The following is a 21,310-nucleotide window of genomic DNA, read 5'->3' on the forward strand; positions in this document are numbered from 1 at the left end:
AGCCGCTCATTCGTGGCCCAACGTGCGAGAACCCCTGGCCTTCCCATCCCAAAATAAATGTACGCGAAAGAAATACACACGAATGTTGAGAAAAGAACAACATCAAGAAGATGCTGAAATCGCTACAACTGATACAACACACCACCAGCTTCCGCAAACTTCTGCTGATACTCCTTCAAGCTCGCCCATTGGCTCAATTCTTCTTGATCGCGCTCATAATCACATAGATAGCTCATAGCGCGGCCGTTCATCTGCGGACTGACGCCGTCTGCAGGACTGGCTGCATCACCCATGGGAGAATGGCATTCCAGTCGCACAAGCACTTCGATGAATGCGTGCAAGTAGGACTCCGCCTCTGAAGCGGTGAGAATGTGAAGGCCTGGCGGCGCGGTTGTTGGTGATGGTAATGGTGCGGCAGCGGTTGTGAGGTCTGGGATTTCGGTATTGGATTCATTTGGCCGGCGGGAGAGGCTGAGGAGGGTGGAGGCTACTTGTCGGATTTTATTGGTCTGTAAAAAATGTCGTTTTGTTAGTTTGATACATGGTAGATAGTGATATTTTGAGTAAAGGGGACGTACAATGCTTGCGCCATTCGGCTCCATGTTCACTTCATTCACTGTTCGTAGTAGCACGAAGAGATCTTTGATGACCAGTTTGCGCTCTTCGGCCATCATGCGGCCAATATAGTCTGTTTGTGCATGGGGTTGAGCTTGGGTGTCGGTTTCTGACGGAGCTGTACCAGTGGGAGTCGCACTCGCACTCGGTACCGGATTGGGTCTTCCTTCGATATTGATATGTGGTGTGGTGCTGCCCGGGGTCGTGAATCTTGGTGATTTTCCGTACTTTGAAAAAGTCTCGAAAAGGCTCCAGTACTTCTCAACCAGGCAGGACCTGGTGCATAGCTGACTAGCGTATATATTGGCTTTCTGTATCTCATATTGTATAGCACGTCGTTCTTGATGGATACGATCATTTGAGTAGCTGAAGATTGTATCATCTCCGCCAAGACCTGACAAACCCGTCGGGGATATGTGTTTCGCATGGTGGAGGGACAACTCAGCGGGAACTTCGATTAGTGCAGACTTTGCTTTCTTGAGACAGTCCCAAATGCAGTTGCGCTGGTGCTCCCAATCAAAGATTTGACCGCTGCCGAACGCTATTTCCCAAGCTAGCAGGGTGGTATATGAACTGAAGATGCGGACATTTGCATTGAATCCGACTAGCTGTGAAACTCGGTCGGATGGCTGGGGCTCAACGTGTGTTGAGAATAGAAATTCATCGTCGATCTCCAGCGGGAGGGGTGGATAGCGGTCCGTTGACATCCCTGGAGGAGCAAGAACCTTGATATCCGAAGAGCCCATCTGGTATAATGTCTGGTATCCGACAAAGGTGACATAGAACAGACGCCGGCCGAGCTCTTGAGTGATGAGGTCGACACCTTGGCTTTCCGTAAAATTATGTGCTGGTTGTTCTTGCGCCATTGCTGAGGTTGGTGACAGCGGGCTGTGTGGTCCTAATGTCGAGGACGGGCGGTCGGTGGTAGTCGGAGACCGGCATAAATCATACACTTGAAGCATGGCTCGGCATTCCGACAGATACACACGGCACCGGCGCATGTTGTAAATATAGCCGGCACATATAGCGAGAAAATAGCTGATCGCTGCATCGTAGACTGTGGCGTTGCGATCAAGATATCCGGCCCCGCGAGCTTGGATGGCAACGTCAAGGCATCGCTTTACTAGAGCTATAGAATTGGGGAAAGCTGTGCGTTCGGCTTCAGTGTTCAGTCGGAGTTTAGGTCGTCGAGGAAAGGAAGCCACTAGCAGTCCAATCATTGACGCTAGAAGCGCCAAAAAAGTGTGGTTGGTTACATCTTCCCGGCGCTCAAAGGCTGCTCGAAAAGAAGGTTCATGTGGAATTGGGACCAAAGGATGGATATAAGTAAAAAAGTCATCGAGCAACATCTGCATCGTGTGCAAAGAGCATATTGACTCCGCCGAAAGAGGTAACGATGTAGATTGAGGGCTGATAAATGGCGTTGCTAGGGGAGTCGTCGTCGCCGACGGATAGTCTGCCGGGCTCAGCGACGCTGCATCTTCCGGTTCCCGCTTTTGTTTCTTAAATGACTCCGCATGGCGGTTAGGAGGCCCGCGGCGTCTGCTTGGTCTTTCATAGGTGCAGGGAATATCCAAGCTAGCGCACGACCGACAAGGCGGCCCACCAGTGTCACACTTACATAGAAATCAGTATTTTCCGGAAGATTTATGACAAATAGACCATACCTTCACTTTCCGAATACTACAGGCATCGCAGGCCTTGCGCAGTCTTGTTTTCAGGTCCATCGATGAGCAAATTGCCGGGATGACCTCACCTCGAAACGTCAGGTCATATTTACTCGGCCCAAGACAGTCAGTACATTCAGACTCCAGGCTTAACTATGAACCGGAAGAATGCCGAAATCCGAGTCCCGAAAGTCGGAAATAACCCAGGAACTTTAAAAGCTGAAGCTCTGGAAATCTCGGGGAAGAGATCCGGGATCTCAGGTTTCAAGGTCCGGGGCTCACACTTCCGGATTGCTAAGCGGGTCAAACCTGCAGCGCCTGGAAAATCTGGGGTACTTGAACTCTGCTGAGGCAATTATTTAAACGATATCTCCGATGATCTACCCTCGAGGGATGACTTATGAGGGTTATATTGTGCTCACATTCACAATAAAAAGAAAACACGTCTCGGACCGTGCTACGGTCACGTGCCACTTCAATCCTCCCGAGGTCTTTTTTACGAAATTAATCAGGTAGAGAGAATTACAATGGGATTGATCAAGAATCATTGGACTGTGCTCAGCTCCTTTCTAGTGACACAGAACAAGGGTGAACCAGGAATCAGAAATGGAAAATTATATGCATTTTGCAATAACCTCCAAGTCGCCCGATATTGTTCACAGGTTATGGCATAATATCATCACGATATTGCTCACCTAGTCGACTGGATTGCTGGTTGACAGCTCGTCGCTTGCGTTCGAGATCCGTCACCCAAAGTGCCGACCCAGCAGCCGTGGTCATCAAAAATAGCATAGAGAAAGGAGGAATAAGTTGAAGGATCAGAGCCACCGTCCCAAACCTAGAGTGTGTGAGATTTCATATAGACAGAAAAAAAGGAACGTGACTTACGTAGTGTACTGCAGCTGACGACGGCTAATACTTTCCTTTCTCTGCTGCTTGGACATATCCAGCAGGTGAAAGTAACGCCAGTGATGGAAGGGACCGGCACGATAGCCAGTCAACAGTAGGAACATAGGAGTACCGGCCACCGGAATAAAGATAAGTGGAAGAAGAATGATAAACTCGGCGATCTGCCGCAACGAAAACGGAGAATACACGGCACTGGTGGTCGGCGTGCCTAGACGCTTAGCCGGGTTGCCGGGCTCGGGATAAATAACCCGCGAAGTGGTAACAAGCTCCTCCTGGCCCTCATTCACTAACACTGCATCGAAGATATCCACTAGAGTCTCATCGACAAAGAATGCCTCGAAGAGCGCGGCAACAATCGCAGCTCCTTCACCAAGCACCAGGAATGCGCCACTGACCCATGCTGAGTTGCCCTGGAAGATGGCAAGGAAGGCAACCTGGGGCAGGTAGGTAAAGAAGAAGAGAATGAAGTATATGAAGGATGAGAGGAGGACGATGGGGAGAAGGCGAGCCTTGAAGAGAGGCCATAGGAACCGATTCGACGCAAAATAGTAGATTCCCTGTTTAGGTTAGCCATGAAGCTTTGGAAACTCTCAAAATAACATACTCGAATAGGATACAACCAAGCAGCCCGACTGGGATCCAGGAGTTGCGACATGACTTGTTGGTTCACAGTTTCAAAGAATCCATGCCAACGGCAATGAACGAGTTCGAAAGCAGGCAGCACATTATCGATAAGCTCACACGTGATCCATGGATATCATCCGGGATGACTAAGCCAGTACTATTTCACCGAGAAATTTTTCGCCGAGCGCCCTTTTCCTTTTCTTCTTCACATAAACTGAATTCCTCCCTATTCACTCTGAACTTTTGTTACAATCACTGTTCTGGAGGGGAAATGGGAGGAAAGACCAAATCTGCTGGCTTACCCCAAACTCTTCTACTAAAGTGTGGAGCGTTTGGAAATATATTCGGCTGTACATTCCTATTCCTCCTTTTCAAGCCTCTTTTTTGTGGTGCTTGGAACCTTTACTCAAAATTCAATGTTGGAAACCTTGGCTTAAAGCCAATGGAAGTGAATTTCGTTTTGCTCCAGACTGTGACTGTACAATGCCCGTTGGCTGTAGATCTGGTGCCACGGCATCCTTCCATCCCGCACCAACGCGATCAACCCATATAGCTTGCATGCCTGTAGCACACGCCCCGACAATGTTGAAGGGGTTGCCGCTAATCAGCAGAAGTTTGCTCATCTGCGATGGGTCTTGGCTTGTCTGCTTCGCTAGGTGCTCGTAGCTTGCCCTCGATGTTTTATATTGCTGGGCTTGGTCTATGGTGACGGTCCACGACGGTGACGATACCTGGGAAGAAGCTCGCGTGCGGCGAAAGGTCCTTGGGCCGCAACACCGACTTTGATACCATAGTTGTCGCTCCGCTGGAGAATATCACGGCTTGGATGGCTAGGTCAGCAGCTATATGGGCCAAAGCTTCAGAAAACGTAGAAAGACTGTCGTAAGCTTGCATCAAGTGTTGGATGTTGTCGTCGCTCATCTGCTCATTGTTGTCGGCTAGTGCGTGCAATAAGCTTCATTGCGGCCTTTTTAATCGTCAATAATTTGACTGTCAAGTTTGGAAGCGTTGCTTGCCCATGCTGTTCAATCTCCATGTGTACTCTAGCTGATACCGCCTCCAGAGCGCGGAGATCGACTGCGCCTTGGCATTGTCATAATGTTTCTCTAGGTGTTCGGCGATCGATTCAGTTGAGAGTAAAGTATCATATAGATCAAAGGCGACAACTGTTTTGGCTGTCATGATGTTTCATAAGTCTCAATGCCAAAAACAACCAATTTTGAAACCTTTGAAGAATGTCGAAGAATCTGGCTGGAAAATGATGTCAATCTTCCGTGGGGCAAAACAAACTTGCCCAACGCGCTCTCCAGAGCTGTAAGGTCAAGGCTTTTCTCCTAATTAAGTCTCAATGACTTCCAGCGAGAACTATGCTGTATTCCGCGAATGTCTGTCTAATGCCATTGTGGCCCGCTCTGAGGAAAAACCAAAACCAACACGACGGAAGCCAAAGGGCAAGCGCACCGAGCGCAAAGACGTAACAACCGCGACAACAGTCCCAACCAGGAGAGCAGACCCAGAAGAGCTCGCCGAATTTGTTGATGTACATACACCCAGCCAGTCAAACCCAACACAAAGCAAAGCAACCCAGTCCTCACACAGCTGACAACTAACAAGACCCAAAAGCTAACAACCCCAGTTCCTAGCCTCAGAAACCTTTACTATATTCCCAGACCCCCTCAAAACCCTAAGCTATGCGGCCATCCAACATGACCCAACCCTATCAACCCTCTACATCCCCCCAGACACCGACACTCCCCTCTCACGCGCCACCCTCGAAACCTTATTCTCCCCAATCCCAGTTAGCGTAACCGAATCGCTACTAGTCTACGGCATAATTCCCGACGCATCAGACCTGCTGGACTTCCTCGCGCCTGTGCTTTCAGAGTACACATCGAGCGTGACGACCGGCCCGCCGGCGTGGGCAAGCACGCGCGCGGACGCGTGTGAGATCTGCGAGCGCGACTGGATCCCGCTCTCGTATCATCATTTGATTCCGCGTGGGGTGCATGCGAAAGTTGTTAAAAAGGGCTGGCATGATGAGTGGATGTTAAATAGCGTGGCGTGGCTTTGTCGTGCTTGTCACAGTTTTGTGCATCGCATGGCGAGTAATGAGGAGCTCGCTAGGGAGTGGTTTACTGTTGAGAGAATTTGTGAGAGGGAGGATGTGCGGGATTGGGCTATGTGGGTTGGGAGAGTTAGGTGGAAGGCAAGGTAGAGGTAGTTGAGGTCTATTTATGGTTATAGTATTTGATTGCAAGGGTTTATCTGAGACTCGAGGGGATACATCATGAAAACAATACCACACTGCCTATGGTCTATTTGGGTCAGCTTGAAGGTATGTAGGTACGCACACATGGATGTACATCACGAAGGGACCAGCGAGGGCCCAAACATGTTACTATTTTGTGGCTCAGTCTGAATATAGCTTCGTATTAACTTGTAGTTACAAGTAAAGAATAGTTCGACATAGATAGTTAGAAAAACAGAGGAAATAGTCTGTGAAATATGAAAGAAAAAAAAACCACACGAAACAAAGCCTCCAAAATTAAAAATATAAAACACCTAACTTCCTCCCAAATTCAAAATTAATCCCGAGTAACAGTGGCAGTAACAGTCTCAGTAATGCGATCTGTCACCGTTTTTGTCTTAATCTGGGTCTCAGTGATCGTGATAAAGCCAGACGGCGTAACCGGGTTCACAGTAAGTATCCCTTGGTTTGGTTTGGAGGTTGAGGTAGCAGATGTGGAAGTGGAAGTGACGTGGGCTATCACAACAGGAGCAGTCTCAGTTAAGGAAGGCAATGACGAAGACACAATAGAAGGTTCCGATGTGGTCGAATAAACGGTTACAGGAACAACACTTGTGGATGTAACGTGGGCTGTCACAATAGGAGCAGTCTCAAGTGAAGCAGTCTCACTCAAGGATGGCATCAATGGAGCGGATATACTCGAGTAAACAGTCACTGGGAAAACACTTGTGGAAGTGACGCGGGCTGTCACAACAGGGGCAGTCTCAAGTGGAGCAGTCTCACTTGAGGATGGCAACAACGGAGCATATGACGATGTTGTCGAATAAACGGTTACTGGAACAACACTTGTGGAAGTGACACGGACTGTCACCATAGAAGCAATCGCACTTGAGGATGACAACAAAGACGAAGAAGGAAGCGATGGTGTTGTCGAGTTGACGGCCATAGGAACAACTGACGTTGCACTGGCATAACCAATCTCCATAGGCGCTGCATTCACACTCGGGGCGCTCCCAGTTGAGGACGGCAAGACCGAAGATGAAGAAACAGGTGATGGCAATGTTGGGTAAATAGTCACACGAACGACCGACGTTGCGGTGGAATGTATAGTCACAAAATTCAAAGATGTAGTTGTCGGTTCAGCAGGCGGTTGTACCGTTGGTTTTGCTGACGACACCGGTGAGTTGTTGACACTGGGTGTGTGATGGATGACGCTTGTTGAGAAAGGACTTGGTGCTCCTTTGGTCACATATACGATCACAGGCTCGGTTACGGTCAACACTGGCTTGGATCCCGACGTGGGAGGCTGTAGTGATGTAGATTTTGTCTGTGTACCTTTTGCTGACTGGATGGCATTGGATGTTAGGATCACTGGTGTGGACGTGGAAGGATTGATGCTGCTTGCTCCTTGAGGTACAATAGCTCCAATAGCCAGGCTGCTACTTGTGGGCACTGTAGGAACAGTCGCTGGCTGTATGGTCGTAGAAGTCGAGATTGGTGGTGTGGTTGTAGTAGCCTTGAGGCTGCTTACTCCACCCAGAAGTTCAGCCGATGAAGATTGAGCTAAGCTCGGTATCACCAAGGAATCAAGGGAAGACGTTGAGCCTGGAATATAGGTAGATAATGAACTAGTTATGGACGTTGAACGCAGTATTCCTGGGGTTGTGGACGAGGATATGAATTGCCGAGTCATAGTGGACGTATGAGAGGTAATGGTTGGCACTTGACTTGTAGTTGGCTGTTGAGTGGTAGCCGGCACATGGCTTGTAGTCGGTACATGGCTTGTAGTTGACTCCTGACTGGTGATCTCATGAGTTGTGGTTGGCTTTTGAGTGATGGTTAGCTTAGAGGTTGGTTTAATTTGTTTAGATAAGGGTAAGGTACTATTGGCTCTTCGTCCGTGAACGGTTGGTGGGTAGGTGCCGCCAAAGGCGTGATTTCCGTGATACCCCCAGCTTCACGTCGTTCGAGATCAGGCAACAGGGGGAAAGAAGTCGGATCAGGTGCCTCCAATGACCGGGATAGCCAGCGAGAGATCGGACCAGCCGAGGCTATCCATGGCAGAAGAAGAAACAAAAAGAACTGAAAGCGAAGCATCCTGATTTAGAAACGAGAGGATTGGAAATGACCGGGACACGACTTCGATAAAGTGGGACAGTAAAGAAAATTGGGTGCTCAGTCAAAGATATACTAGACCACCTGAATAAGATAGACCCAATCACCTGTGTAAGAAAGCATGGCAAAAGAGAATAATAGGAAATTAATGGGAACGCATACAAGGCCTAGGAGGCGTCTTGATGGCTTGCAAATGAAAGAATGGCTGGATCACTAGGGACCACGGAAACGAAGGGAAACAAAAGAATGGAGTAAGATGAAGCAACCTGAGACTTTAACAGGAAGGAGATTTTTCTTTCAAGTCTGTCGCCATCGAGGATGCTGGCTGGTATATCTGCATTTTGGGGTTTCATCAGGGGCCGGGTTGGGCTTAGGGCTTCCTGTCAGCCGCCCATTGTTCCAACCTTGGCTTTTCCATGAATAAATCCAAAATAATCTAGTACTATTAGTCCCAGGGAAAACCGCCATTGCAAGGGGTTCTTTGTGGGACGGAATTTATGCTAGAAATAGATCGCGCGACAAAGAGACATTGCAGTAGACGTTGCAGTAGGCGCCCTGCCCTGGTCGATGGCGCGTGGTGATTGGCTGGCTGCAGGCGCAGGACCACTTTTGTTATTATGAGAGTTTCGTGTTGACTGTATTTTTTTATGGTTCTTGTCCGATATGTATTACGAGTGAACTAGGTATATTGACAGTAAATGTGCAGGATATAGAAAGCATGTTGGGTATCAATATATATTCATCGCTATTAGGTGACTCAAATGTCTTTTGCCATCGAGTGAAGGGCGGGAAGACATATGCTAATAGATACAGGAGTCAGGTCACTCACAAATTTTAATAATACAGTAAAAAAAAAAAAAAAAGAACGAGAACATGCCAAAGTCGGACTTAACCGCCTTGTTCTCCTTCCAGGGTCGAGGCTGATCTGAAGATTCGCTTCATCTCGTAATTCGTGGAAATGTATGAATTGGGCAGAAGCTCCACAGCGACCTCAAAATCAAGAAGCGTCACAGTCCGACTTTCTCTTGCATACAGAACATTGTGCATCCCTGCGTCATCCAGACGAATGGAGATTGACCGAAGTGCGTGGATTGCCTTCAAGCATTCACCTTCAACATAAACCCGCTCGTCTGCGTTCAGGCTATGCCATATATCAGAAAGTAGTTCTCCCTCACGACGTTCCAGGATAATCGCATAACCTGCTGGAAACAAACTTGAGCACAAGATATTCCCCCTTGCGATGCACTTGGGAAAAAGATGATGGCCGGCCGGATGGTTCTTGTGGAGGCGATCATACACAGCAGCTTCAGTGTCGAACCTATATCGACATAATCAGTACAAGAAACTTGACAATAGAATATAGCATAACTCACATTCTTTCCAAGTGGGGTGTCCAGCATTTCAAAACTCTTGGAACGCCATTGGTTTGTGCCAACCAGACTGCCTTTTCTTGGATACTGGGGTTTGACATCTGTTCGGTGCAGTTGGCAACTATGACAGTTTGGGTGCCGCATTCAATAGCCACACTCCTGGATGTGATGGTCTGTTGTGTGTCTGCAGATGGTAATTCTTGGGCGTAATAGGCTTGTATCCTTTCCGATGTTCGGGCAGAGGGAGCACCTCTCAACTTTTGTAGATGTCAACAACTGTCTATAACTACGTCCCAAGGCCACTTAAGTATGCACTTACCATTGCTGCAATGTTAGGGTGAGTCTCATCATATGTAGTTCGGATCAGATAAGGCCATGAGAGAGAATCTAAAGAATAGTTCACGAACTGATGGGTTCTGAGAATTGTGGGGGAAAGGCCTGGAAAGGCGAAAAGAAAAGTCGTTCACTCGCTTCACGAAAAGAGTGGAGGTGTATGTGGTAAAAAAGGCGTATCCAACGTGGGACAATCGCATCTGTATTGAAAGTTGTCCTAGAAGGGAGAATAACGTCAGCGGAGTTTAAACGACAGTATATTACAACCTGCCCCTGGACTGGCGAGTTACAAACTAGGCCAAAAGACCACTATATCTGAGCATTACGCTCAGATAGACCAGGCTCCGATATATATAGTGCATGACATGACACAGCATGAGTTATTGTAGGTATAAATACCAATGAGCGCTTCTAACTGATGATCGGGTTCAGGGCAATTGATTGTCATTTCTTGAGGGGTCACAGTCCAGAACGTCTTGTATTCGCCAACCATGTAAATGCTGTCAGAAGAAGGAGCATCGGGACTCATGAGACCGAAGATAACGTCTGGGATAACACGGCTGGCGGTGATGACGGATTGAATATCGCCGAAGCGTACCGAGGACATTTGCGGTAGTGGTATCAATGCCTGCATGACAGGGTTGCAGAGATTTTGGATGATTCTTCCGGTAAGACCGAGTTCACTGCCCACGACGTAGACTTCTGATTCATTGTGGATAGGGACGTCATGATCTAGAGGCGTCGACCGGAACAAGGTCATTATCTCTTCCACAAATGAGTCCCAGTATCCCAGATACGCCAGAGATACACGGTCTTTGACTGTGTAATCAGGATATCGAAATATGTATCTCAAAGTGAAGAGAGGTCAAACTGAGATGAAACTGAGATGAAATTGAGATGAAATTGAGATGAAATTGAGATGAAATTGAATTGCCAGATAGAAGAGTAGGTCAAACAGCAAAAGAAAAAAATCAACAAGCAAGACGGCGAACAAACAGAGGAATCAGAGTTGAAAGTGAGTGGGGTAGGTAACTATACGCAGCGGGTAGTTAGGTAGTTAGCTACGGGGTTAGCACTAAGCCTATTTGGAAACTACTAGGGATCATGGGATTGTATGACACCTTTCATTCAACTAGTCATCACTCGACACACTACTATATTATAAATGAGTCAGACTATGAAGTCTTCACCTCGAAAGTCCCGCTAATGCCCTCGAATGGCGAGACTTGACCAGAGAAATTCTTTGAGTCTCCATAATAATGCATCCGATAGGTCCCAGCCTGCAGGGGGATGATGTGTCGACACTATAATACTCATCCTCAATTTCCCATTGAATTGTCACCTCACTGTGGCCAAGAATCTCATTGGTCCGTTCCCACATGAAGACCAAATTCCAGTCGCGGTCATTGCGCACGACCTCCCATGCACCATAATCGCTTTTTCTTTCAACCGCAGCGTAGGTCGATTCGAGGTGCAGATTATTGCGGGGATTGGCGCCCACAAAGGTCGTCTTGACAATATCTCCGGGGCCATAGGGCCCACCCTCCGGGTTTGAAGTCACATTTCCAAAGTCCTTGCCAATGGGCGCTCCGTCATACATAACACCCGTAATGAAACTCAATGAATGGTTGGTGTTGATTGGTGGAGTGGGGCCAGATTGGATGACTGGAAGTTTGGCAATTTGCGAAGAGTTTCCCAAATACGGCAGGTAAGTGAGGGTCAGATTGACATAGGCTGCTAGTGTGTTGGCGCCGTAGAGTGTGGACGCGCCCTCGTAGCGCTGAGGGCCGTACTCTTCTTCTGTTGCCACGTAGTGGGCGTAACTGTTTGATGGGGCTCCTAGTACCACTATAGGGTCGGAAACAGAAAGGTAGTCCTTTGCTCCTTTCGCAATAGCTTCCTTCCAGCGTCGCCCAGACATCGTAGTAGCTTCGCTGGTGGAGATAACAAGGAACAGCTGACCCACTCGCAAGACCTGGATGTCAACAATATCCGCGGCCCATGGATAAGGTTCAGTGAGAGTGCCAATATCCAATAGCACTTCCTTGGGGCTTTGGCACTGTTTCTGCGTTTGGCTGGGCTGGTGGATAACTGCACGCGCAACTTGCCACAGGGGGTTGCGTTCAGCTGGACCAGTGGCATTTTGGGTGAAGTCAAAGGCACCGGGTCCGTCTGTAGTTCCGGCGGCAAAGGAGTACCCCAGAGCCGCAGGACAAGTCGTCAACGTACTGGAGTTGAACGGGGAGGGGAAAGTGTAGCCATCCATGTCTTGATATACGTGGAAAGACTTCACCGCAGAACTTCCAGTAATTTTGATAGGGGTTTTATCCATCTCTTCGTATAGCTTCTTTGCTGCTGAGTACTGGCGGCGCCCAATTTCGAAGCAGCTCTTCGCTCCGTTGTCGTTCTCACGGAAGAAAGGCCCTCGACCATGGCAGTCCTCGTTTCTGCCACCGCAAGTGCTATCTTCATATCGACACATCTCCCCAGAGCCGTCTTCGCACCAAGCCCCCAGGATGTTAGGGGATGTGTCCCCGACACTCGCTTGGGAGAATCCAATTACGACATCGTCAGTGAACCTTGCATCGCCGTCGACACTGCGCTCGAAGAGGTAAGCTGCGACACCTTTGTTATCGCCACTGACCAAGGTGTTGTTGTTATACATAGATGTGCCATGAACAGGGAACCATGTTAGGATAGCCGCTGTTTTGTTGTCGGATTCGCGATCAAATCGAATGAGCGAGAGTGATTTTTCAACATTTGTAGAATACCGTGCCCGTTCTTCCTCGGGATTGTGCTCATATGAAAAAGGACTTCGATTGATATTGGTGTCGTGTAAGTCGATGGATCCAAAAGAGAGCCGACCTGGCGCCAAGTTCTCATGGGCACGGACAATTGATAAAATAGCGCCGTCGACAATAGCTTGATAGCTTTGTTTGTTGAATCCCAATGCCGGGATCTGAGGCAGCAAGTAGTTCATCCACGCTCCAGGCCCGGAGTGCGAATGTGTTCCCGTCATTGCGACGTTGTGTTCGCCGTACCGTGCATACTTCCCACCGAGCGCAGTGAGACCCTCTAAGATACCATGTCGCACGGCCGTGTCACCGGTAAGCGTGTCGAGAACTAGGTACATAAAAGTGTCATCGGGCTTGTCTGGGTCTGCGAAGATGAAGGCGCGAGAATACAGTCTCTGCCTTAGACCTGTGCCTAGTTGGTCCAATCTGGCATAACCAGCGAGAGTAAGCTCCACAACGGGCCTGATGATCATATTAGCCAATTTAGTACATTTATATGTCGAAATTAAAGCATAAACGTACCCAGTTACGTCTGCCTTGCCCGCTCCAACCAAAAAGATATCGTCAGCTGCCGCCACGCTTGCTCTGCTTTTCCACTGGTTGAAGTTTGAACGAAAGCTAGGCAAAGGTGACTGGCTATCGAACTTGAATACCGCAATCAGCTGCAAAAACACCAGGACTGCAAGAGTCACCCCAGCAAAGGTAACGCCTATGCGAAAGTTAGCCATTATTGGGAGGATTTGCCGATATATCCCAAGTAATATATATTTATGGCATCTGCAGAAGAGACGCGCTGAGTAACGGTAACCCTTGGAAAGTTGAAATCCCAAGGGAGGTATGGATTCTTATACAAGTGTACTAGTGATACACTGGGAAGACCAACGAGCTGTTTGTAAGTGCAGAAGATCATTACCCAAGCTTGGGAAAGCAGCCGAACATTATTGTACATGAAGTGCTCGGTAGGTGACATTCATCCAAGCGATGTAGGGATTAGGACCGTCATCCATTGAAGTCCGCACACCGAAAGGGAATAGACTTTCGCTGCACTCCCCGCATGGGGGATGAGATGTGCCCGTATGCCCACTGCACATGTGAAGACTGGAATGCCTCAATTTTTAGCCAGTCGGCGAGTTAGGAACTTGCGTTAGGCCTCAGGCATATCGCGTAAAAACAATCCAAACTGGATAGGATCATCGCTGCAGTCAGGAAAGCATGCTAGAGAGCAATGCCATTCGCCCAAGCATTTCCCCGGACTCCCAAATGCTGGTTTTTTGCTGCAGAAACATACAACATACAAAACACATCGCATGACTTTAATTTGGCTGTGAGGACATTTATATTAGATAAATTAATTACCATTAAAATTGTTAGCTACACTATTCATCTCGTATGTTTCCGCCTCGGTGCATATAAAAGTAGAGGTCACGTGCTAAATGATGGCCTGCGCTGATCTCGCCGCTTCACTCACCGCCTTCACAAAGCAATGGTTCTCAGATTAATCTACTGGTCTTCACCTTGACATCCATACAAGAACATCACTCCAAAATGCCGTTAATCAACGAATCTCATGACTCGCTGCCATGTATGTACATAAGGTGGACAAGATACGTGCATTTAGAACCCAATCGCTAACCTTCAAAGATATCGACTCGGCGCCCACTGCATCAGCGCAAGCGCGAGCGCAGCAGCTCATTAACGCAGAGCTATCCCCTGAGCACGCCTCCACAATGCACCCCTGGATCCCGGAAGCGCCCGAACCCAGATTTTCTCAATTTATGCAACAAGAACTTGCGCGCAAAGCCCAAGGAGCACCTCTCACAGGCGGAATCGATCTATCCCGCTACGAAGCACCAGAGGCCCCGACTCGCGCATCAGACACCGAAACGCCCGACCTAGACGCATGGCGCCAGACTTTGCAGAGGGCATACTCGTCAAGCTCGCACCTATCAAAGCGCCACGAGAACCTGGCTCTGCTGGAAGAGCACGGCAAGAACGCTTGGTTGATTGGCAATTCACAGCTTGAGGAGATACTCGGTTCTCTTGAGAAGGAGTTGGCAGAGACGAAAGAGGCTTCTGAGGAGGTGAACAAGCAGAGGAAAATTGCACAGGAGGCGAGCCAGGGTGAGCTAGTCAATCTGGAGGAGACCTGGAAGAATCGTCTTGGCGCGATTCTCGATGTTGAGGTGGCATCCGAGAATTTGCGCATACAGCGTCTTGACCATATGCGTCAAGCAGCCCAGCAGCAGGCTCGCTAAGGGATAAATTTCGTCTTGTTTGTGTACTATCTTTCTGAAAATGAAAGCTTGTCATTCTAGTGACCTTCTGCTGGCCGAGGGATTCACGTTCTTGGTCGCACAGTCTGCTTGGTGGAACACTTGCCTAGTGGAGTGTCATGTGTGCGACTTGGGAGTTACCATGCCTTTGTTCCTTCGTCCATAAACACTTTGGGAAGTGACCTGTGTGTCGCTCTTGCTTTTTCACCGAGGACTTATGCTCGCCCACCCAGTTTATCAACACTGGGCTCTTGGTGTGTTTTGGCAGAGTGCCAGTGCCCACAATTATCGGCCTCGAGTTACGCCTTCCTATGGGGGTTTATCAATCCTCATACCAAGCTCCAACAAAAAAAAGTCTTTGCGTCCAAATGAAGATTGAGGAAGGAGACCGTGATATGGCCGGTACTGCTGGTCGGCTCCGGCTATTTCAACTTTGGAAGTTACAGAAGATCCTATCAGAGCCCTTCTCTCCAAATATGATTCTATTTCATGCCACACCGTGTTCCAATTTAGAACTAAACTCTTAAGATCAAGTATAGATTGAATTGCACTCCAGATAATGCTCATAAAAAAATAGCCGGGGACTGCTCTTCTACACAGGTCGAGTAGATCGATCAAACTCGAAGAATCCTTACAACACCCTCGGCGGAACCACATCAACGCCGTCTTCCGAAACCTCCACAGGTCCCAACCGCATCTTCTTCCCCATGACTTCAACTCCCTCGCTCTCAGCCTTCGTATTCCAATCCACGAGCCGCCGACACAGACCGTCCAGAGTGGTCAGAGGGGGGTTATAGCCTAACCCACCCATCTCAGGCGCCAGCTTCGCGCGCGAATCATCAGCAAACACATGAATATTGATAATGGAAAACAGTGACGGCTGAAGCTTCCCAATATCCCCCGACAACCTCGGCAGAAACCAAGAGAGATATTTGTACTGCAATAAAGCGTAGATCTCAACAAAATAAGCCATCACCAACAACGGCAAAGGTTGCACATCCGGAAACGAAAGCGGCGTTTTGGACAATGTCATGAGCAGTGTGTACAAATCGTCAAATGCAATCGCCGGGTTGGGGTCGCTAACTACGAACGCCTGTCCACCTGTGTTAGGGAGTTTCGAACCAGGCTCACTCTGCTGGATCAAACGCTGTTCGTACAAGAGGTGTGCGATCGAGACGTTTTCAGCATGCACGAAACTCTGCAGGATCGGACGAGCCCAGGTCGGACTGCCTCCGTTGCGGAGGTAAAAACCCGTGATGACATTGTTGGCTTGACCGCCTGTACCGTATACGCCGTTTGTCGGGCGGATGCAGCCGGTGCGGAAGTTAGTTGCTGGGTCATCTGCTGCACGGACGAGCTGCTCTGCTTCGAATTTGGTCACGGCGTAGTTCCCGAAGAATTCGTAGTGTGATTCGGGCAGTTTGGTGCTGTCGCTGATTACTTGGACTACGCGCTTCGGCTGGGTTGCCCATGGCGCGATCCAGAAAGTTGGCTGGTGTAGGGCCATGGAGCCCGATGATGTCCAGATGAAGGCTGTCGCGCCGGCGGCTTTGGCGGCGTTCAGGACATTCCGTGTGCCGTCGACGTTGACTTTGCTGCTGAGTGGTAGGAAGCTCTTGAGTCGGTCCTGGGGTCGGATTATGGCTGCGGTGTGGTAGACTGTTAGGGCGACATTGGTGACTTTGGCAGCCCATGGCTCTTCGAATGCTGTTGTCACTGCGAGCTCGTCGGTGATGTCGGTTTTGATCCAGCCCACGCCTTTGTTGAGGATGTCCTCTTCCGGGGAGATTAAGTCTAGAATGCGAATGGCCTTGGGGTCTTCGCCCCGTGCGAGGAGGTGCGAGACTATCCAAGCGCCAACTAGACCTGTAGAGTCAGTGGATTGATATGCGAAGCGAGTCGTATCTATACGTACCAGTTCCGCCTACGATCACATATCGCCGGGATTGTTTTGGTGGCAGGCTCTTGGTCACATCGATGGGAGTTTCCAGGCTCTTTTTATAAGCTGCTTTGATTTCCTCGACTGTCCAACGATGAGGTGATAGTTTCTGCGCTTCTTTGGGAACTGCTTTCATAGCAGAATTAACACGCCACATATAGAAAGCACCCAGTCCAGCTAGACCGGTTGCTATAATCGACGTCATGATAGTTGGGTAGTTACAGAAAGAAGACTTTTTTTTTTTTTTTCCCCGCAAGGTTGCAGTCTCACTGCGGGTTTTAAAGAAGGGTTACAAGGGAGTACAAAAAGTTTGCCATTTGCCATAAGGGCTGTTTGAAGGTGTAAATTGAAAGCAACCTGTCTTAGATGGGATACAGAAACATTGCGATCTAATCCAATCCATTTCGGCAGGTCGCTTAGATTGAGTATGTTACAAGCCAGTGAGAGGGCCTCATTTGGAGCAAAGTGCGGTGAATTGTCAAACCCAGGGGTTCCGTTTGTTTGTCGCTAATCTTTGGAAATAGTAAACCATCTGCAATTAAAAGTACCTAGTTATGTTGTAGGTAGGTTTTCTCATATATCTACAATCATCCTGTACTTTACAACTCGGCATTGGAACCCTTCCGCAATGTTAAATAGAAGTACAAAGTACAAAGTACGGAGTAGATAGATTAACTAGTTCGGATCAAGTTTCTTATTTTTCTTATTTTTCTTATTTTTCTTATTTTTTTTATTTTTTGTCCAGGCTTTTTCCCTGTTCCAGAGCCTTTGAGTCTTTGATATGGACGTCTGATATCTACTTAGTAGTACACTTTATAACTACAACATACAACAACAGTAGTTAGTTATAATATTCCCATTCTCACGGCAAAGTATTCGGCAAACCGGCACACTAGAGCCCAGGCTACGTACGTACAGCCCAGACTAAAATCCACATTTGCACCGCCTAACAGCCCGTGTGGAGACAATTTAGGTTGAAACACCCAATTTCTGTCTTGTTGTATGGAGATATCACGCCATGAATACAACATAGACCTTTTTGCCCATGGGGAAATCCCATGCCAAGGATTAGTAGGGTATAGAGAGGAGATATCAAGGAAATCTGGTCCCTAGGAAAAGTAAACTATCCTTCCGAGTTATATATCATATTCTCGGCATAGCGCAAGTCCTGCAAGCCGTGCAAGCCCAACTCGTTCTCGTCGAATATGCTTATCACTGTCTCTCGGCCCCACATTTGAGAAAAATTCCGAGTTTCAAGTGTTTTAAAATGATAAATGTCTCTGATTTCTATCTTCTGTTAGAATCTGTGTTCTGGAGAGCTTGAGGTTGAAACTCAACCCCTCGGCTTCGGGATTTCAGTCTCATTTGCTGCATTTCTACCGTATCTCTTTGAAGAAGTAGAGAACGACACACTCAACTACGGCCTTATTTCAGGGCCGAAACTGGAAAACAGAGCTTCTATTTCCCCTATTTTCTTCACTACAGCCCCTGATATTGGAGCAACTCGCTCATTTGATCTCTGGTACTCCGTACACACTCAAATAATCTTCTATAAACATTGGTTCACTGCTTCAAAAGGCCATCTTCCCAAGCTTCCCGGGTATGGCAGCTCAATACTCCAATGTGTTGGGCCAAGATGAAGAACCCGAAAACACGGAGAGGATGTCCCCAAAGGCAGACTCTATCGACTCCACTTCTACGGTAGACATACAGACCGACTGCGGTGCGACAGGAAAGACAGGAAAGACATTGACAGCTCGTGCCTCGCATATGTCAATGTCAGAGCGTGTCACGACAATTACAACCAATGCCACTGCTGACCCCGATTATGAGGTCGACTGGGATGGCGAAGATGACCCTGAGAACCCCAAGAACTGGAATTTCAAGTATAAGTCCATGGGCATCTTATTTCTATCATGGAACACTCTCATCGTGTAGGTATCTATCTTAAAAGTGTTCCAGTAGTTTCTCTGGCTAACAAACTCGGAAGCGTGTTATATTCAACCTCTTATACATCAGGCATCGCATTAATGGGCGAGGAATTCGGCCAATCCCAGACTATCGTCACCCTTGGCTTGACCTTCTACCTGTTTGGTCTTGCCATTGGGTCCATGTTCATGGCCCCGTTGAGCGAGGTCTATGGACGGAAACCTGTCTGTGTAGTTTGTCTAACTGTGTTCACAGTCCTGATCATCCCCTGCGCTCTCGCAAAGTCCGTCACCGCACTGATCATTGTTCGCTTTATCGCTGCTTTCTTCGGCAGTGTCATGATCTCTACCGCACCAGGTATGGTGGCCGACTTGGTGGATGATGAACACCGTGCTCTGGCGATCTCGGTTTGGAGTATTGGGCCACTCAATGGACCAGGTTTGTTCTTCATTTGTTATCTTTTCCGCTACAAGGAGTCCATTTCTAACAGGATACAGTCATCGGTCCTGTTATCGGAGGCTTCGTCACTCAATATCTTGGCTGGCGTTGGATGTGCTGGATCGCGCTCATTCTCTCCGCTGTTGCCTTGGTCTTTGCTATCATCCTCAAGGAAACCTACGCACCAACCATTCTCCAAAATAAAGCTGCTAGACTCCGCAAGGAGACCGGCGAGTCCCGCTGGTGGAGTCGATACGACCAAAAGGCGAGCCTTCCCGAGATCCTCAAGCTGAACCTCAGTCGCCCATTTGTAATGGCAGTCACCGAGCCAATCTGGTAAGTCTCTTACACTTATACATCCCACGGCAACCCACAAAACATTGAACCAACCCACTAACCCCCTCAGCATCTTCTGGAATATCTACATCGCAATCATCTACGGCATCCTATACCTCTGCTTCGTAGCCTACCCAATTGTCTTCCGCGACATCCGCGGATGGCAACTGGGCATGTCTGGGCTCGCCTTCCTAGGCATCGGGATTGGCGTTGTCCTCACAATTGCCTGTGAACCCTTGATCCGGCGGCTAATCAACAGCCACGCCAAGGACCCCGAGACCGGAAAACCATACCCAGAAGCAATGGTCTCGTTCGTCTGCATCTGTGCAGCGACGATCCCAGTCGGCGAGCTCTGGTTCGCATGGACCTGCTCCCCAGCCTCGATCCACTGGATTGTGCCCTTGCTCGCGGGAATCCCGTTCGGCGCAGGAAACACCGGTGTCTTCATCTATGCGTCTAACTACCTGACTCAAAGCTACGGTATGTATGCTGCTTCTGCTTTGGCAGGTAACTCAGTTATTCGAAGTATTCTCGGCGGGGTTCTGCCACTTGCTGGCGCTTCTATGTATGCCAGTCTGGGGCCGAATTGGGCGGGCACTCTGCTGGGGGTGTTGGAGGTTGTGATTGTGCCGATTCCGTTTGTGTTCTATAAGTATGGACATAAGATTCGCATAAAGAGTCCCCTCATTGTGCGCATGCAGGAGGAGAAGAGGAATCTGGAGGGGAAGCGGGCTAAGAGACAGCTTCAGCTTCAGCAGGCGAATCGACCGGACGAGGAGAAGGCGGAAGGGATTTAGGCTAGGGATTTTCGCCTGGTGTTTTGATCAACGTCTTGATACCCCTCGCCTTGTACCTGAGGTGCTCGAAAAATAATTATATAGCAAATTACCTAATACAGAGACGCTCCATTAATGCCTGATTGGTTGTAAGTTCAATGCAATCATTGGAGCCACTACAAATGTTTTCTTAGTGCGTGGACTGGATCATGCGCTCAACATGCTGAGAATTGCAAAGGATTCGCTCATATTCCCCAATCCCAATAGCTCCCGCCGGAAAGACCATGATTGCCTCGACATACACCGCACGAGGGGGCACCCTAGAAGGCCTCTGGCTCGACTGACTCGCGTCATCGGGAGCTGAGGAGAGTGAAGATGGTGGTGGTACCGGCTCCGACTCTCTGACATAGCCCACGACATTCAGCCATGCTCCCACGCGCAGTTCTTCGGCGGTCAGGTCCTCAAGGATGGCATTGATGTCCACAGATACAGAGCTTGGAGCTATCTTGCTGCGTGGATAGTTGTGTTCCAGTATCAAATGGCCCGTGGCGATAGTATAATGTGTCACACTAAATGTACGCAAGAACATAGATTGCCGTTAGTATCAGAAATCCTCGACTCTATACTATTTTTCTCTGCTCTGGGCCTGACGCACCAGCCAAGAAAGCGGATCTTCGAGTCCGCCCGTAGAGATGAGAGATCGGAGAGGAACACGCGAGTCGAGGGGCGCGGCCCATTCATCTCTGCGCTAGTTGAAGAAGATGTTTAACATTGTAAAAAGCGTGAAGATTGAAAGAAAATAATAAGACGCAGACCAAAAGGTCACAAATACAACAGTCTAGATGGCGCACGTGACTGGCCTTACCGTGTATGTCATAGGCTCAGCGAGGGGAAAGTCGGCCTCCCCTCCACTTTGCATTCATCCAGAAATTATCCTTGGAAG

The 21,310-nt window shown here is 48.6% G+C and overlaps 10 protein-coding genes across 10 annotated transcripts; 3 read left to right on the forward strand and 7 right to left on the reverse strand.

The window, feature by feature from the left end:
* Positions 1 to 122: 122 nt before the first annotated feature.
* N7516_004936 (uncharacterized protein) lies at positions 123 to 2,342 on the reverse strand (the record flags this gene model as incomplete). Its single annotated transcript, XM_057217656.1, has 3 exons — positions 123 to 509; positions 579 to 2,231; positions 2,283 to 2,342. 3 exons carry the CDS (start codon positions 2,340 to 2,342, stop codon positions 123 to 125), a joined length of 2,100 nt encoding a protein of 699 aa, XP_057079539.1.
* Positions 2,343 to 2,945: 603 nt separating this feature from the next.
* On the reverse strand, positions 2,946 to 3,846 carry N7516_004937 (EI24 domain-containing protein; the record flags this gene model as incomplete). Its single annotated transcript, XM_057217657.1, has 3 exons — positions 2,946 to 3,120; positions 3,171 to 3,748; positions 3,796 to 3,846. The coding sequence occupies 3 exons, from the start codon at positions 3,844 to 3,846 to the stop codon at positions 2,946 to 2,948; spliced, it is 804 nt and encodes a 267-aa protein (XP_057079540.1).
* Positions 3,847 to 4,808: 962 nt separating this feature from the next.
* Positions 4,809 to 4,997, reverse strand: N7516_004938 (haloacid dehalogenase, type II; the record flags this gene model as incomplete). Its single annotated transcript, XM_057217658.1, has 1 exon — positions 4,809 to 4,997. One exon carries the CDS (start codon positions 4,995 to 4,997, stop codon positions 4,809 to 4,811), a length of 189 nt encoding a protein of 62 aa, XP_057079541.1.
* Positions 4,998 to 5,163: 166 nt separating this feature from the next.
* N7516_004939 (HNH endonuclease) lies at positions 5,164 to 6,030 on the forward strand (the record flags this gene model as incomplete). Its single annotated transcript, XM_057217659.1, has 2 exons — positions 5,164 to 5,355; positions 5,452 to 6,030. The coding sequence occupies 2 exons, from the start codon at positions 5,164 to 5,166 to the stop codon at positions 6,028 to 6,030; spliced, it is 771 nt and encodes a 256-aa protein (XP_057079542.1).
* A 370-nt stretch (positions 6,031 to 6,400) lies between these two features.
* Positions 6,401 to 8,160, reverse strand: N7516_004940 (uncharacterized protein; the record flags this gene model as incomplete). Its single annotated transcript, XM_057217660.1, has 2 exons — positions 6,401 to 7,906; positions 7,948 to 8,160. The coding sequence occupies 2 exons, from the start codon at positions 8,158 to 8,160 to the stop codon at positions 6,401 to 6,403; spliced, it is 1,719 nt and encodes a 572-aa protein (XP_057079543.1).
* A 906-nt stretch (positions 8,161 to 9,066) lies between these two features.
* On the reverse strand, positions 9,067 to 13,404 carry N7516_004941 (uncharacterized protein; the record flags this gene model as incomplete). Its single annotated transcript, XM_057217661.1, has 4 exons — positions 9,067 to 9,391; positions 10,355 to 10,700; positions 11,229 to 13,138; positions 13,199 to 13,404. 4 exons carry the CDS (start codon positions 13,402 to 13,404, stop codon positions 9,067 to 9,069), a joined length of 2,787 nt encoding a protein of 928 aa, XP_057079544.1.
* An 817-nt stretch (positions 13,405 to 14,221) lies between these two features.
* Positions 14,222 to 14,931, forward strand: N7516_004942 (pre-mRNA-splicing factor SPF27 family protein; the record flags this gene model as incomplete). The annotated part of the gene is made up of 2 exons (XM_057217662.1): positions 14,222 to 14,258; positions 14,318 to 14,931. The coding sequence occupies 2 exons, from the start codon at positions 14,222 to 14,224 to the stop codon at positions 14,929 to 14,931; spliced, it is 651 nt and encodes a 216-aa protein (XP_057079545.1).
* A 649-nt stretch (positions 14,932 to 15,580) lies between these two features.
* N7516_004943 (putative 3-beta hydroxysteroid dehydrogenase/isomerase family protein) lies at positions 15,581 to 17,093 on the reverse strand (the record flags this gene model as incomplete). The annotated part of the gene is made up of 2 exons (XM_057217663.1): positions 15,581 to 16,815; positions 16,865 to 17,093. 2 exons carry the CDS (start codon positions 17,091 to 17,093, stop codon positions 15,581 to 15,583), a joined length of 1,464 nt encoding a protein of 487 aa, XP_057079546.1.
* A 1,397-nt stretch (positions 17,094 to 18,490) lies between these two features.
* On the forward strand, positions 18,491 to 20,388 carry N7516_004944 (MFS transporter; the record flags this gene model as incomplete). Its single annotated transcript, XM_057217664.1, has 4 exons — positions 18,491 to 18,822; positions 18,879 to 19,255; positions 19,315 to 19,591; positions 19,662 to 20,388. The coding sequence occupies 4 exons, from the start codon at positions 18,491 to 18,493 to the stop codon at positions 20,386 to 20,388; spliced, it is 1,713 nt and encodes a 570-aa protein (XP_057079547.1).
* A 169-nt stretch (positions 20,389 to 20,557) lies between these two features.
* On the reverse strand, positions 20,558 to 21,108 carry N7516_004945 (nuclear telomere cap complex subunit Ten1; the record flags this gene model as incomplete). Its single annotated transcript, XM_057217665.1, has 2 exons — positions 20,558 to 20,936; positions 21,023 to 21,108. The coding sequence occupies 2 exons, from the start codon at positions 21,106 to 21,108 to the stop codon at positions 20,558 to 20,560; spliced, it is 465 nt and encodes a 154-aa protein (XP_057079548.1).
* Between the last annotated feature and the right edge of the window lie 202 nt (positions 21,109 to 21,310).

This window comes from Penicillium verrucosum, assembly GCF_028828655.1.
Source record: "Penicillium verrucosum strain IBT 35672 chromosome Unknown utg000001l_segment0_segment0, whole genome shotgun sequence".
In the NCBI taxonomy this organism is placed as follows: Eukaryota; Fungi; Ascomycota; class Eurotiomycetes; order Eurotiales; family Aspergillaceae; genus Penicillium; species Penicillium verrucosum.